The 16,029-nt window shown below is 41.9% G+C and overlaps 1 protein-coding gene across 1 annotated transcript in view; it reads right to left on the minus strand.

The window, feature by feature from the left end:
* MOB1B (MOB kinase activator 1B) overlaps nucleotides 1-16,029 on the minus strand; it is a 120,026-nt gene that overhangs the window by 17,912 nt on the left and 86,085 nt on the right. Inside the window, exon 4 of the mRNA XM_073540967.1 lies at nucleotides 3,337-3,470. Within this exon, the coding sequence (XP_073397068.1) occupies nucleotides 3,337-3,470 (134 nt within the window). The remainder of the gene's footprint in view (nucleotides 1-3,336; nucleotides 3,471-16,029) is intronic.

Raw genomic sequence — 16,029 nt, forward strand, 5'->3', positions numbered from 1 at the left:
TTGGTGACAACTCAGGGATGCAGGCGTGAGTCGTCAGAATAGCTGCTGTGTGACAAGGTCCCAACAACCGCCGAAGTCGTTATACAGATCACTGTATCGTTGCTGCGCCGTTGAATAGATCTGCCTGTTTGACAGCTTACTAGCGACCAAGTAGCGACGTCCCAGCGATCCTTACCAGGTCGTATCGTTGTAGGGATCGCTGGAGTGTCGCTATGTGTAACAGGACCCTAAGAGTGCTGTTGTAGTGATGTACAGCCAGATCAGGACAGGAAAAATAGAATATTGGGAACAATGATGAGTGTAGGGAGTCTGCAAGTGTATGAGAGTTAATGGCTTGTAGATTTCTGCATGTGTGGCAGGTAGGAGTGTGCTGGGGTGGGCGAGGATTCGTGAGCGTGAAGGAGAGAATGTTGTGGTCAGAGAGGGGAAGCGGTGAGTTATCTAGGTAGGAGACTGAACAGAGCAGGACAGATTTAATGTAACAATCTGCATATGACATGTGGATCCATGTACCATATGTGGAATTTGTGCATGATGCTGAAATATTTTTTCACTTATAGTACCGCTCACCTTTTCTTCTACAAGCAATCATTCTTCCAATGTCCTAAACAGTCTGAACGGGGCCTTCATCATAACTTCATGTAACTGCACCACATTCCTCTGCAGTCCAAGCCCTGTATTACCTGCAAAGTTTTTTATGATGAAGCCTCCATTCAGACTGTTTTGGACATCTGGAAGAATGAGTGGAGAGGAAAATGTAATCGCCACCATGAGTCCTGTGTCATGCCAACAATAAAGTATACTGAGACCATTTGTGTGTGGGGTTGCTGTTCATTCAGAGGAGTGGGCGCACACAATTTTGCCTAAGAACACTGCCATGAATAAAGAGTATCTAAACATCTGTCAAGAGCAACTTCTCCTAACAATCAAGGAACCATTTTGTGATGTATAAGGCTTTTTTCAACATGATGGAGACCACGTCACAAAAATGATAACTAAGTGGCTCGATGTACAAAATGTTGACATTTTGGGTCCATGGTGAGTAATGTTCCCATATCTCAGTCCCATTGAGAACCTGTTGTTGATCCTTAAAAAGAGGTAGGACAAAAAATAAGTCACAGAATTTGTAAGTAACTCCAAGAACTGATAAGGATGGTTAATATAAGATTGGGTTGTCATGAGTCAGAACTTGGCCCAAAAACTGATATCCAGCATGTCATGGTGAATTGCAGAAGTTTTGCAAAATAGGGTTACCACTGTAAATAATGAATCTTTGTATAAACTTGATGTTGATATATAAGGGTTAATGGTTTGCCTTTAACTGCCTTTAATTCTTTAATTGCCTTTTGCCTTTCATTGCTATGTTTTTATTCTCATGATGCAGCAGTCTATTAGTCTCCTCTTCAAGGAGAACAGGAGAAGTCCCAGAAGACTGGAGAAGAGCATATGTTGTTGCTATCTTCAAAAAGGGGAAGAAGGTGGACCCAGGCAACTATAGGCCGATGAGTCTGACTTCTATACCAGGAAAGATCTTTGAACAAATTATTAAACAACATGTACATCAGTACCTGGATAAGAATGAAGTGATTAAACAGAGTCAGCATGGGTTTGTAACTAATAAGTCATGTCAGACTAACTTAATTTCCTTCTATGACGGAATCACTGATTGGGTGGTTCAAGGAAATGCTGTAGATATAGTATATCTTGACTTCAGCAAAGCATTTGGCAAAGTATCTCATACAATCCTTATTGAAAAAATGACTAAGTATGGAATGGACAAGGCAACTGTTAGGTGGATTCATAACTGGCTTAGTGATCGGACCCAAAGAGTGGTCGTAAATGGCTGCACATCCAGTTGGAAGAATGTCTCAAGTGGGGTACCACAGGGCTCTGTCCTGGGCCCTGTATTGTTCAACATCTTTATCAACGATTTAGATGAAGGAATTGAGGGTAAACTAATTAAATTTGCTGATGACACAAAGCTAGGAGGGATAGCTAATACTAGAGAAGAGAGAGAGAGGATTCAAAAAGATATAAATAAACTGGAGAAGTGGGCAGCAACTAACAGAATGGTTTTTAACAGGGAAAAATGCAAAGTACTACATCTGGGCAATAAAAATGAAAAAGCATATACAGAATGGGAGGAATAGGGCTAAGCAACAGCACATGTGAAAAAGACTTGGGTATACTAATAGATCACAGAGTGAATATGAGTCAACAGTGTGATGCAGCAGCAAAAAAGGCAAATGCAATTCTAGGATGTATTAACAGAAGCATACAGTCTAGATCACGTGACGTCATTATTTCCCTCTACTCCTCTTTGGTCAGACCTCATCTGGAATATTGTGTCCAGTTTTGGGCACCACATTTTAAAAAAGACATCAACAAACTGGAGCAAGTTCAGAAAAGAGCAACCAGAATGGTGACCGGTCTGCAAACCCTGTCTTATGAGGAAAGGTTGCAGGATTTGGGAATGTTTAGTTTGCAAAAGAAAAGACTGAGAGGAGACTTAATAGCTGTCTACAAATATCTAAAGGGCTGTCACATTGTAGAAGGATCAACTTTATTCTCATTTGCACAAGGAAAGACTAGAAGCAATGGGATGAAACTGAATGGGAGGAGACACAGATTAGATATTAGAAAAAACTTTTTGACAGTTAGAGTGATCAATGAGTGGAACAAGCTGCCACAAGAAGTGGTGAGTTCTCCTTCAATGGAAGTCTTCAAACAGAGGCTGGACAGACATCTGACTGGGATGATTTAGTGAATCCTGCTTTGAGCAGGGGGTTGGACCAGATGGCCCAGGAGGTCCCTTCCAACTCTACGATTCTATGATTCTATGACTATACTTGTTATCATATATGTTCTCAATAGTCAGCAACAAAATGTTCTGGGTACATGGTAAATAATAACGGTGGGGGCTACATGAGCTACATAGTTACATTTGTTGTAAATGGTATAAAATATTGCCTTGTTTTTCATTACGTCAGATAAAGTGACTTGCTCACAACCTGTGTGCAGTTTCCATTTTTTCCAAGCGCTTGTAAATTAAGGGCGTAAACTCCTAATTTGGCCTCACTGGTGATCTGGCATGCCTGACTTTGGGTCAGAATGAAAACAGCTACAACAATGTTTGTCTAATTGTACTTCAGTAACCATATAAACATCTGGCTAAAAGGTGTAAAAACACAGAAGCAGCAAACTTTGTAAAAAAATAAAATTTGTTTCAGTCTCAAAATTTTTGACCAGGTACCAAAATATGTATTAAGTAATAAAGATTATATATGTTGAAACAAAAATCAAATACTATTCAATTTTTTGTGAAAACATTCTTACCTATTTTTGAGGGGAAAAGTGTTTCGTCATCAAGCTGGTCTTGTACCCAGGTCATTAGATAATCAATATATTTAGGAGCAGAGCACTTAATTGGCTTCTTTATATTTGTTCCATCTGCCCAGTGGTATTCATATCTAAAAAAAATATAACATCTTGTTATAATTTTTTCCTTTTTTTTCCATTTACATTTCCAAGTTAAGAGTTATTTCCACAAAGGCATTGTTTGTTTGTTTTTTACAAAGCACTGTATCTGCCTAACTATTGTTAATGTTTGGCTTGTACTATATGTTAAGTTTCTTTTTGTACTTTTGTGACCTTTTTTATCTCCTTCTGTGCCTCTGTGCATGCAGCTTCAAATAGCCGAGTGGGCGGTCTTCTTTTTACCTGCTACAACTACATTTCCCAGCAGCACACAGCTTCTCAGTGCTACAGGCCCCGCCTTCTTCTATTCTGTGTTTCCTTATACAGACTGATAGATATTAACATGATCAATTTTTATTTATATGGATTAGGTGACCATTGACCGTTTTGACTATAGTGATTATGACCCACTATTTAACAAATATTTATTACTATCATATTTCATTGGTGGTTCTTTGAGATCTTCAGAGCATGATCATGCTCTCCTCCTGCAGACAGAACTGAGTATAGAATAACTAAGTTGTGCTAGAACATGATTGTTGGAGTAATGAGGAGGCTATGGGTGGGTCCAGTGGATGTTTTATTAGGCTTATGCATCTGTTTTTCATAGATTAGAGTCATTAAGTGTGAATGCAGCTGATATGGCTGAAAGAAGAGGACTGGATAGCAGGTAGCGAGGCAGCCAGAGAGGTGAGCGATTAGGTATTAGTTTTTTTTTAATTTTCAAATTACGTTTGTAATTATGAGTTGAATGGAACATTCCAAGAATTTATCTAAAATAGTTGTCCTGTTCTGATTTCAGGAGCAGTGGATGAGCTCAGTCATTAGGATCAACAATCCTAATCAATCTACATGGGCATGCAGGTCATAGAAAGTTGAATAAAATAATACTTTGATATGTGTGTGACGATGTCTTATTGCCAATAAGTTCCATTTTTCTTAATATGTAAATGAGCTGTTAAGTTCATTCGACCGGACATAGCTCTCCAGGGGAATCTGCCTCCAGAGCTTATTTTAACTCCTTTATGACCTTTGACGTATAAGTACGTCATAGGTCGCTTACCCCTCTTTGATGCGGGCATCAGCACTGAGCCCACATGTTTTCAGAAACATAACAGCTGATCTGATCAGCTGTCATGTGCCCATAACAGCCACGGGTTGAATCGCGATCCATCTGCTGCTGTTAACATGTTAAATGCCGCTATCAGTCTCTGACAGCGGCATATAACTTGCGCCACAAGCGCGTGACAAACGCTGCCCATCGGTGCCCCTGTCACATGATCGTGGGGCGCCAATGGGTTGGTATGACAGCCGGGGGTCTGCAGACGACTCCCATATCTGTCATTGCAGATCTATGGATGTCAGCCCGTGGTCGACATTTATAGGAGATGATCATTTCTGCTACACATCAGATGATCGCAGCTTCAATTCTCTTAAGGAGAATATTGAAGCCAGTAAAAAGTGTAAAAAAAAAGTTTTAAAAAATATTACAAAATTATAAAAGTTAAAATCTGACCATCTCTTTTGCTCCTTTCAAAATAAACAATATCAGCAGGGAAATATAATATATAATTGCATTAAATATGAAACTTTTAATAGTAAAAGTAAGAGAACCTAGAATAAAAATGAACACACAAGAACCACCATCAATACAATAATATTAAAGTACAAGTGCTCAATAAACCAGTGTTCCTATGAAAAAATTTGATCTCAACGAAAATGATGAGGCATGTTCTTCGAGGCAGGATAGTAGGAGCAGATATGACAAGAATTTTCCAAGGAAGAATGGATGAAAATCCCTCAAACAAGAATTAAAAGACTTGTGTCTGGCTACAAAAAGCGTTTACAAGCTGTCATACTTTCAAAAGAGGGTGCTACTAGGTACTAACCATGCAGGGTGCCCAAATTTTTACGTCGGCTCATTTTCCTTTTTGTAATTTTTAAAATGTAAAAGATGAATTTTTGTTTTTTTACTAAGATACAAAGGAAATGTGACATCTTTAACTTTAGGCCTTTTAGGCTGGAGTCACACACAAGGTAGAAAAATACAGACCGTATTTTACGTCCTTAATACGCATAAATGGTCCCTAAATAGTGCTCCATATGTCATCCGTTGTCAGGGTGTGGCCGCGTATTTTTTTCATGTAAGCATCCGTATGTAATCCGCATGTGATCCGTATACCGTTTTTTTCTCGCAACCTTGCGAAATGGACATTTAACGGTTTTGAGGCCTGCACATAATTTAAATCATCAGCACCAACCCTATTTATTGCCTCAACATCAGGTGGCAGCCTCCAATCTGCCCATTTTGGTGCTGTGCTTGTGTGGGTGTCTTGCTGGTTGTTAGCAAACATGTCTGACACACTTCAGTTCACCCCAACTGACCGTGTTCTCTTCAACTAGGTTTTGTCCAGGCGCTTTGGCCAGCCATACCCAGTGATTGTGGATCCAAGGAGGAGACGCATGTGGGTGCATCCGCATTTGAGACAACGTCTCAATAAAGGCCATTTTCACAGGCTTTATGCAGCTCTGAGGACACATCCTGACAAGTTTTTCCTCTATTCTCGGATGACCATTTCTACCTTTGATGCTTTGTTGGAGACAGTGCGCCCAGGGATCACCTTCCAGGACACCTGGATGCGCAATGTATCTCTGCGGAGGAGCGCCTTCTCCTTACGTTACGGTATGTATTTCTCAGCTACAGAATGTATGTAGATGATTATTTTCTCAACTAATTCTCTTAGTCAGTAACCCTTTTTGGCCAAGAAACATTAGGTATTGGTACCAAATATATGCTCTGAAACTTAGAACACTTTGATGTGTTATTCCTCATTACATAGCCGTGGGACATGTGTATATGTATTGTTCGCCTAGCTTCTTACTTACACACTGTTCTGGTGATCTATATGTATGTGTGGATCCTTGAGCATGTATTTTAATGTATATATTTTCTACATTTGTTTAATTGTAGGTTCCTCTCAACTGGCCTTTCTTATGCAGCACTCCATCTGGAGTTTTTGATAGGGCGATCGACAATATCCGGCATCGTTCGTGCTACATGTTCGGAAATCTGGTCCAGAGTTCATCATCTGCTCATGCCAGAGCCCAAGATGGTAGACTGGTTGAGGATTGCCAGGGGATTTGAGTTGCACTGCCAATTCCCCAATTGTATTGGAGCCCTGGATGGGAAGCACATCCGTGTGCGTAAGCCGCCGAACTCAGGGTCCCAATTCTATAATTATAAACAATATTTTTCTGTAGTTTTGTTGGCTCTGGTTGACAGCAACTACAGTTTTATAATTGTAGACACTGGGGCTTATGGTAGAACTGGAGACTCTAGAGCCTTCAGTTCTTCCATTATGGGTCGGCGGCTGCGCAAAAACCTGTTGGACCCACCACCACCACGTTAGCTGCCAGGCTCAAATCAAGAAGCGGTGCCTTATGTCCTAGTGGGGGATGAAGCCTTACAATTGACCAGGCATGTCATGAAGCCATACCCGCGCAGAAACCTTGACCACCGGCGCAGGATTTTTAATGTGCGCCTTTCACGTGCCCGAAGACTGGTGGAGTGTGCCTTCGGCATTCTTTGTGCCAAATGGCGTGTCCTCCAGTCTGCCATTCAGCTGAGTGAAGCAAATGTCAATGAGGTCATCAAAGCTTGTGTGGTCCTCCATAACTTCACTAGACTGCATGATTGCTCCTCATCTGATGTGACTGAAGGTGTGGTGGACAATGGGGCTAGGCCTATGCCACATGTGCTCCCTTTACGGCGTCCTCTCTCAGGACTCAAAGTACGTGATGTGTTCACCCAGTATTTTGTTTTACCTCATGGTTTTACTACCTGGCAAGATCAGGCTGTATCTATGTTGTGATGCTCTTATGTGTGTGTATATAATTTTTTTGGTTTGGCCTTCTCTGATTTGTGTTGTCTGTTTATATGTGATAAAGTTGACTTACTTATTCGAATGGCTAAAATAATTCAGGAAGAAGGCCAAAGATGCATTTTCAAATGTTTTATAAATGCAAAAAATAGCTTACAATACGGTGTACCATATTTTTGTCATATGGCAGATATTGCCCAGGCCATTTAGCTTTTTCTGTATATAACATTGTCATTTTTTGACACGCAAAGAGGTAACAAGGAATTATAAATACCAACAAAAATAATTTACAAAACAATTAGCTAGTTTATAACTGCTGGTAGCTTGGCGGAGGTGATGGCAGGAGGCCTTCATCTGTTTGTTGGGGGTCAGGGTGCCCAGCTTGACCATCACCCTGTTGGGGTGGATGACCTTGGCTCTGTGGGAAGATGTGGCCATGTTCCTGCAGCTGCGCACCAAAGAGACCATAAGGATACTGTTGATTATAATCCTGTGGCTGATTATAGCCACGTTCATCATACCCCCCAATATGACCATGTCGTCCAAACCCAGGTTGGGGCCAGCCTCCAACACCAGGTCTGTACAAGTGGCCATATTGGGCAGGTTGGTTATAGGCTGCCATTTGGCCCTGTTGTGGCCAAGGTTGGTTTGGGGGGGGAATGGGTGGAGGTGTAGGCACACGTGCAGGCGAACACTCAGATCCTAATTGAGCATGCACAGCCAGTTGTTGGACAAGGCGGAGACGGTTACGGGTTGAGAGCTGCCACCTCTCAAGATACTCAAACAACTCATATGGGTCATTGGGGTGTGTGCATGCATCAATTAAGAACTGAATGGATCCGCGCACACGTAGCCTCACCTCACGGGGTAGGGGACGGAGGTACTGGGCCAGGCTTCGGGAATATGCCTCTTCACCCTCATCCTGGGCAGCCCTGGACAGGTAATTTAGGACACCTGTGTCTACATGCCTCCGGGTATCAGAGGCAGTGTTGTCACTTCTCCGTCTCCCACGGCGGCCTACGGCTGCAGGCTGGGGGGACCCCTCAACACGACCAGTAGCTGCTGCTGTTGCCAGGGTCTTCTAAGTTGCTGGCTGCTGGTGGCTCTGCTGGGTCTGGACCTGGTGCAGAATCTGATGCTGGGCCTGATGCTGGTGGAGCTTGGGGGTTGCAAAAGCTCTGGTCAGAAGATGGGCCAGCCACCACTTCACATCCCCCGTCCGAGTCTATAATGGGCTCAGTATCCGACCCTGTCTCCCTCTCTGTGAGGTTGGACTGAGTTCTGTTAGGAAATGTACAAAAAAACAAATGTAGCTCTGACCCTAAAAAGCATATGTGTCATGTGGTGTGATGTCTGTACTTACGGTCTGAGATCCATACTGGGTGCCAAAAATGCCAAGCGGTCAAAATAGATGTATTTCCGCTTGGTTGGTGCTGCTGCCCCACTCCTGGCCCTCTGCTGTCTTTCCCGCCGGTACTGGTCGTGGATGCTGCGCCAGCGTCTCATCACGTCCTCAACTGCAATGTGAAGTGAAAAGGGACTGTAACCTTTGGGAATTGTGCCAAGCAATATTCCTAACATTTCACATAGTCACGTGGCCTAGTAGGGGGTGGTTTTTATGTAAATTTTTCTTTAGCAAACAGGGATACCTACATACACAGTCTAGGATTGTAGGGGCTACATTTAAAAAAGCTCACTTCTGGCCTTTAAGCTGATTGGTAAAAATGACATTTACTTACGAATGTGTTGTTGCTCCTCACGTGGCCGTTGGGCATAGTCTGGGAACATGTGCACACAGATGCGCCTCCATGCCGCCTCTTTGCGGCCCCGGTCAGAATAATGGGCATGCCGTTGGTCCCAAAGTTTGGGCCTTTCCTGTACCAACACAATTAGGAGCTCCACATTAATGTGGCCAGACATGACGCTGGACTCCGTGGAGGCGTACTTCCTGGATGTCTGGAGTGTTATTTGAGCTATTTTGCATGTCTAAGCTTCCTGATGATGAATTGGCCCATTTCCTGTCACCAGGAAAAGTCTTGTGTATTTCTCGCAAGTCACACGGGTGGTCCGTGTGTAATGAGATTTTTTTTACGCACCCATAGACTTGCATTGGCGTATTACAGTCGTAATACGCTGACAATCGCAGCATGCTGCGATTAGCACGGACCGTAGAAAATACGCGAGAAAAATACGGCTGATGGGAGCTACCCCATAGAGAATCATTTGTCCGTGGGCAATGCGTTTTTTTATCGCCTCTCACTTGTCCGTATTCCTCTCTAGTGTGACGCCGGCCTTAGAGATCATTTCATCTTCAATTTGCTTAACTGTTCACAATAACAGTAATTTTGACCAGGGGTGCCCAAGGTTTTACGTGCCACTGTATATTATGATGCCTACAGATTAGATTGCATTTTCAATGCAACAAGTTCCCTTTAAATCGGTATGAACCCAAGAACAGACATGACACTTTTTATGACAATTTTTTTTCTAATCTTAGAAAACTCCTTTTGTTTAAATTGCAGCATTGTAAGGAGTATAATCTAGAATATGGTTAATTTATCAGAAAAGATTGTGAGCCATAAATCTACACCGTTAGGCCTTGTTGTTTTAGGAAATTGTTATGCTGTGGAGGAAATGTGTATTACATGCTCTTCTTACCCCAAACTGTCTTCAGTACGTTTCCTCACAGATAGGGAATTTGATTTATTAGTTTATTTCTTATGTCACTTGAGACCATTGGGGACTGCATGACTGTGATAATTATAGAATATACTTCCTTTACTGACATGACTATACTAACGGTTATTAAGAACGGCTTTTGACAACATAGTATAAATGTTATACACGTCTAAACTGACAGTGGCATATATAACTGGAATTAATGGCTGACTTTTGTTGACAACACACTAAAATATAGTAATGGGAACAGAATAGCTAAATATGGTTTGAGTAGCAATGAAAGGATAGTAGTTCATATATTGGATGTTCTGAACAAAAATTACCCCCAAAATAAAACTAAGAACAGAAGGTGATCACAGTTGTTATTTGGAACAACATTCAAGGAAAGAGTCAGCGTTTAACCCCTTCCTGACATCAGACGTACTATCCCGTCCATGGGACCCGGGCCCCTATGCCCATGAACGGGATAGTACGTCTAGCGCGATCAGCGGCGCCCACGTGGTAAGCGCCGCTGATCGCGGCCGGGTGTCAGCTGATTATCACAACTGACACCCGGCACTATGTGTCAGGGGCGGTCACGGACCGCCCCCGACACGTTAACCCCTTGCACACGATCGCGGTGTACCGGGGGTTAAAGGGAAGCATCGGCAGGGAGGGGGCTCCCTCCGTGCTTCCCTGAGCCCCCCACGGCAGCGCAATGTGCAGCGCTGCTGCGGGGGACTCCTTTCCTCCAGGCCCCCGGATCCAAGATGGCGACGGGGGCCTTCGGGGGCCTGGAGGAAGCTGGCTTCGTCAGTGCCTGCAAAGCGCAGGCATGAGGAAGCCTTGTGCACTGCCTGTGACAGATTGCTGATCTGTCACAGTGATCTGTGATGTGACAGATCAGCGATCTGTCACAGGACAGTGATGTCCCACCTGGGACTATGTAATAAAGTAAAAAAAAATTAAAAAAAAGTGTAAAAATAATTTTAAAAAAATCGCCAAATAAATTAGTAAAAAAAAAAAAAATATTCCCCAATAAATTCATTTTTTGAAAATAAAAAAAAACCAAAACAATAAAAGTACACATATTAGGTATCGCCGCGTCCGTAACGACCCGCCCTATAAAACTGTCCCATTAGTTAACCCCTTTAGCGAACCCCTAAAAAATTAAAAATAAAAAACGAAGCAAAAAATAATGATTTATTATCATACCGCCAAACAAAAACTGTAATAACGCGCGATCAAAAAGACGCATATAAATATCCATGGTACCGCTGAAAATGTCATCTTGTCCCGCAAAAAACGAGCTGCCACATAGCATCATCAGCGAAAAAATAAAAAAGTTATAGCTCGCAGAATAAAGCGATGCAAAAATAATTATTTTTTATATAAAATAGTTTTCATTGCATAAAAGCGCCAAAACATAAAAAAACGACCTAAATGAGGTATCGCTGTAACCGTACTAACCCGAAGAATAAAACTGCTTTATCAATTTTACCGCACGCGGAACGGTGTAAGCGCACTCCCCCCAAAAAATTCATGAAACGCTGGTTTTTGTTCATTCTGCGTCCCAAAAATCGGAATAAAAAGCGATCAAAAAATGTCACGTGCCTGAAAATGGTACCAATAAAAACGTCAACTCGTCCTGCAAAAAATAAGACTTCACATGACTCGGTGGGTCAAAATATGGAAAAATTATAGCTCTCAATATGTGGTGATGCAAAAACTATTTTTACAATAAAAAGCGTCTTTTAGCGTGCGACAGCTGCCAAAAATAAAAACCGCCATAAATAGTAAATCAAACCCCCCGTTATCACCCCCTTAGTTAGGGAAAAATAATAAAATTAAAAAATGTATTTATTTCCATTTTTCCATTAGGGCTAGGGTTAGGGCTAGGGTTAGGGTTAGGGCTAGGGCTAGGGTTAGGGCTTGGGTTAGGGCTGAGATTAGGGTTAGAGGTGTGTTGGGGTTCGGGTTGGAGTTAGAATTGGGGGTTTCCACTGTTTGGGCACATCAGGGGCTCTCCAAATGCAACATTGCGTCTGATCTCAATTCCAGCCAATTCTGAGTTGAAAAAGTCCTATGGTGCTCCTTCCCTTCCAAGCTCTGCCATGCGCCCAAACAGTGTTTTACCCCCACATGTAGGGTATCAGCCTACTCAGGACAAATTGCAAAACAATTTTTGGGGTCCAATTTCTCCTGTTACCCTTAGGAAAATAAAAAATTGGGGGCAAAAATATCATTTTTGTGGAAAAAAATGATTTTTTTATTTTCACGTCCGAGCGTTATAAACTTCTGTGAAGCACTTGGGGGTTCAAAGTGCTCACCACACATCTAGATAAGTTCTGTGGGGGGGTCTAGTGTCCAAAATGGGGTCACTTGTTGGGAGTTTCAATAGTTTAGGTACATCAGGGGCTCTCCAAACGCACATGACACCCGCAGACCATTCCATCAAAGTCTGCATTCCAAAACATCACTACTTCCCTTCCGAGACCCGACGTGTGCCCATACAGTAGTTTTCTCCCACATATGGGGTGTCAGCGTACTCAGGACAAATTGGACAACAACTTTTGGGGTTCAATTTCTCCTGTTACCCTTGGGAAAATAAAAAAATTGGGGACTAATTGATCATGTTTGTGGAAAAAATACAATTTTTTTATTTTCATGCCCTGGCATTATAAACTTCTGTGAAGCCCTTGGGGGTTCAAAGTGCTCACCTCACATCTAGATAAGTTCCTTAGGGGGTCTAGTTTTCAAAATGGGGTCATTTGTGGGGAGTTTCCACTGTTTAGGTACATTAGGGGCTCTCCAAAGGCAACATGACACCCGCAGACCATTCCATCAAAGTCTGCATTCCAAAACGTCACTACTTCCCTTCCGAGCCCTGACGTGTGTCCATACAGTAGTTTTCTCCCACATATGGGGTGTCAGCTTACTCAGGACAAATTGGACAACAACTTTTGGGGTTCAATTTCTCCTGTTACCCTTGGGAAAATAAAAAAATTGGGGAATAATTGATCATGTTTGTGGAAAAAATACGATTTTTTTATTTTCATGCCCTGGCATTATAAACTTCTGTGAAGCCCTTGGGGGTTCAAAGTGCTCAGCTCACATCTAGATAAGTTCCTTAGGGGGTCTAGTTTTCAAAATGGGGTCATTTGTGGGGAGTTTCCACTGTTTAGGTACATTAGGGGCTCTCCAAAGGCAACATGACACCCGCAGACCATTCCATCAATGTCTGCATTCCAAAACGTCACTACTTCCCTTCCGATCCCCGACGTGTGCCCATACAGTAGTTTTCTCCCACATATGGGGTATCAGCATACTCAGGACAAATTGGACAACAACTTTTGGGGTCCAATTTCTCCTGTTACCCTTGGGAAAATAAAAAAATGGTGACTAAAAGATCATGTTTGTGGAAAAAATACGAATTTTTTATTTTCACGCCCGGGCGTTATAAACTTCTGTGAAGCACTGGGGGGTTCAAAGTGCTCACCACACATCTAGATAAGATCCTTGGGGGGTCTAGTTTCCAAAATGGTGTCATTTGTGGGGGGTTTCCACTGTTTAGGTACATCAGGGGTTTTCCAATCGCGACATGGTGTCCGATCTCAATTCCAGCCAAAAACGTCAAATGGCGCTGCTTCCCTTCCGAGCTCTGCCATGCGCCCAAATAGTGGTTCACCCCCACATGTGGGGTATCAGCGTACTCAGGACAAATTGCACAATAACTTTTAGGGTGCTGTTACCCTTGGAAAAATAAGAATTGAGGGTGAAAAGATCATTTTTGTGGAAAAAATATGATTATTTAATTGTACGGCTTTATGTTATAAACTTCTGTGAAGCCCTTGGGGGTTCAAAGTTCTCACCACACATCTAGATAAGTTCCTTAGGGGGTCTAGTTTCCAAAATGGTGTCATTTGTGGGGGGTTTCCACTGTTTAGGTACATCAGGGGTTTTCCAATCGCGACATGGTGTCCGATCTCAATTCCAGCCAAACACGTCAAATGGCGCTGCTTCCCTTCCGAGCTCTGCCATGCGCCCAAATAGTGGTTTACCCCCACATGTGGGGTATCAGCGTACTCAGGACAAATTGCACAATAACTTTTAGGGTGCTGTTACCCTTGGAAAAATAAGAATTGAGGGTGAAAAGATCATTTTTGTGGAAAAAATATGATTTTTTAATTGTACGGCTTTATGTTATAAACTTCTGTGAAGACCTTGGGGGTTCAAAGTTCTCACCACACATCTAGATAAGTTCCTTAGGGGGTCTAGTTTCCAAAATGGTGTCATTTGTGGGGGGTTTCCACTGTTTTGGTACATCAGGGGTTTTCCAATCGCGACATGATGTCCGATCTCAATTCCAGCCAAAAACGTCAAATGGCGCTGCTTCCCTTCTGAGCTCTGCCATGCGCCCAAATAGTGGTTTACCCCCACATGTGGGGTATTAGCATACTCAGGACAAATTGCACATTAACTTATAGGGTCCTGTTACCCTTGGGAAAATAAAAATTGGGGTGAAAAGATCATTTTTGTGGAAAAAATATGATTTTTTAATTGTACCGCTGTACGTTATAAACTTCTGTAAAGCCCTTGCGGGTTCAAAGTTCTCACCACATATCTAGATAAGTTCCTTGGGGGGTCTAGTTTCCAAAATGGGGTCACTTGTAGGGGGTTTCCACTGTTTAGGTACATCAGGGACTCTCCAAACGTGACATGGCGTCCGATCTGAATTCCAGCCAATTTTGCATTGATAAAGTCAAACGGCGCTCCTTCCATTCTGAGCTCTGCCATGCGCCGAAACAGTCGTTCCCCCCCACAAATCAGGTATCAGCGTACTCAGGACAAATTGCACAATAACTTTTGCAGTCCAATTTCTCCTGTTACCCTTGGTTAAATAAAAAAATTGAACCTGAAGTATTTTTTTTGTGAAAAAAAGTTAGATGTTCATTTTTTTTTAAATATTCAAAAAAATTCCTGTGACGCACCTAAAGGGTTAATAAACTTCTTGAATGTGGTTTTGAGCACCTTAAGGGGTGCAGTTTTTAGAATGGTGTCACTTTTGGGTATTTTCTATCATATAGACCCCTCAAAGTCGCTTCAAATGTGATGTGGTCCTAAAAATAAAATGGTGTTGTAAAAATGAGAAATCGCTGGTCAACTTTTAACCCTTATAACTTCCTAACAAAAAAAATTTTGGTTCCAAAATTGTGCTGATGTAAAGTAAACATGTGGGAAATGTTAGTTATCAAGTTTTTTGTGTGCCGTATCTCTGTGATTTAAGGGCATAAAAATTCAAAGTTGGAAAATTGCGAAATTTTCAAAATTTTTGCCAAATTTCCGTTTTTTTCACAAATAAACGCAAGTTATTTGAATGAAATTTTACCACTAACATGAAGTACAATATGTCACGAGAAAACAATGTCAGAATCACCGGGATCCATAGAAGCGTTCCAGAGTTATGACCTCATAAAGGTACAGTGGTCAGAATTGTAAAAATTGGCCCGGTCATGAACGTGCAAACCACCCTTGGGGGTGAAGAGGTTAAAGGCATGTGTACATATTCCTTAAAGTGAACCTGTCAATAAATTCAGGCTGCCAAAACCATAAACAGAATGAGTCAGACACAGGTTGTGTGATTGCATCCAAGTATGTTGAAGACCAGGTTTAAACAAGTGTATGAAAAAAAATATCAGTTTTTTTAGTTTGTACCTATTGACTTTGATGTTTGATCTTGGAAAACTATTGGATTAATTGTATATATTCTGTTTTATAATAGTTCTTGTTTTCCTCCGTGGATCTAAAAGCCAAGTAAAAACCTGGCTCAATAAAGCTAATGATCTCTTTAAACAGAGTACTTCTACCAATTTTAATATTACCCATTTAATGCTCAAATACAAAAATCTTTTGAATAAAAAGACTCGTATCTGGTGGACCAAGGACTCCCTTGATATCCACAAGAAGAAGAAAGTTCGTTCGGCACACCGGCATAAATGAAAAAAAAAAACTT

The sequence above is a fragment of the Dendrobates tinctorius genome, unplaced genomic scaffold (assembly GCF_039654945.1).
Source record: "Dendrobates tinctorius isolate UK_male_01 unplaced genomic scaffold, ASM3965494v1 ptg000011l, whole genome shotgun sequence".
Taxonomy (NCBI): domain Eukaryota; kingdom Metazoa; phylum Chordata; class Amphibia; order Anura; family Dendrobatidae; genus Dendrobates; species Dendrobates tinctorius.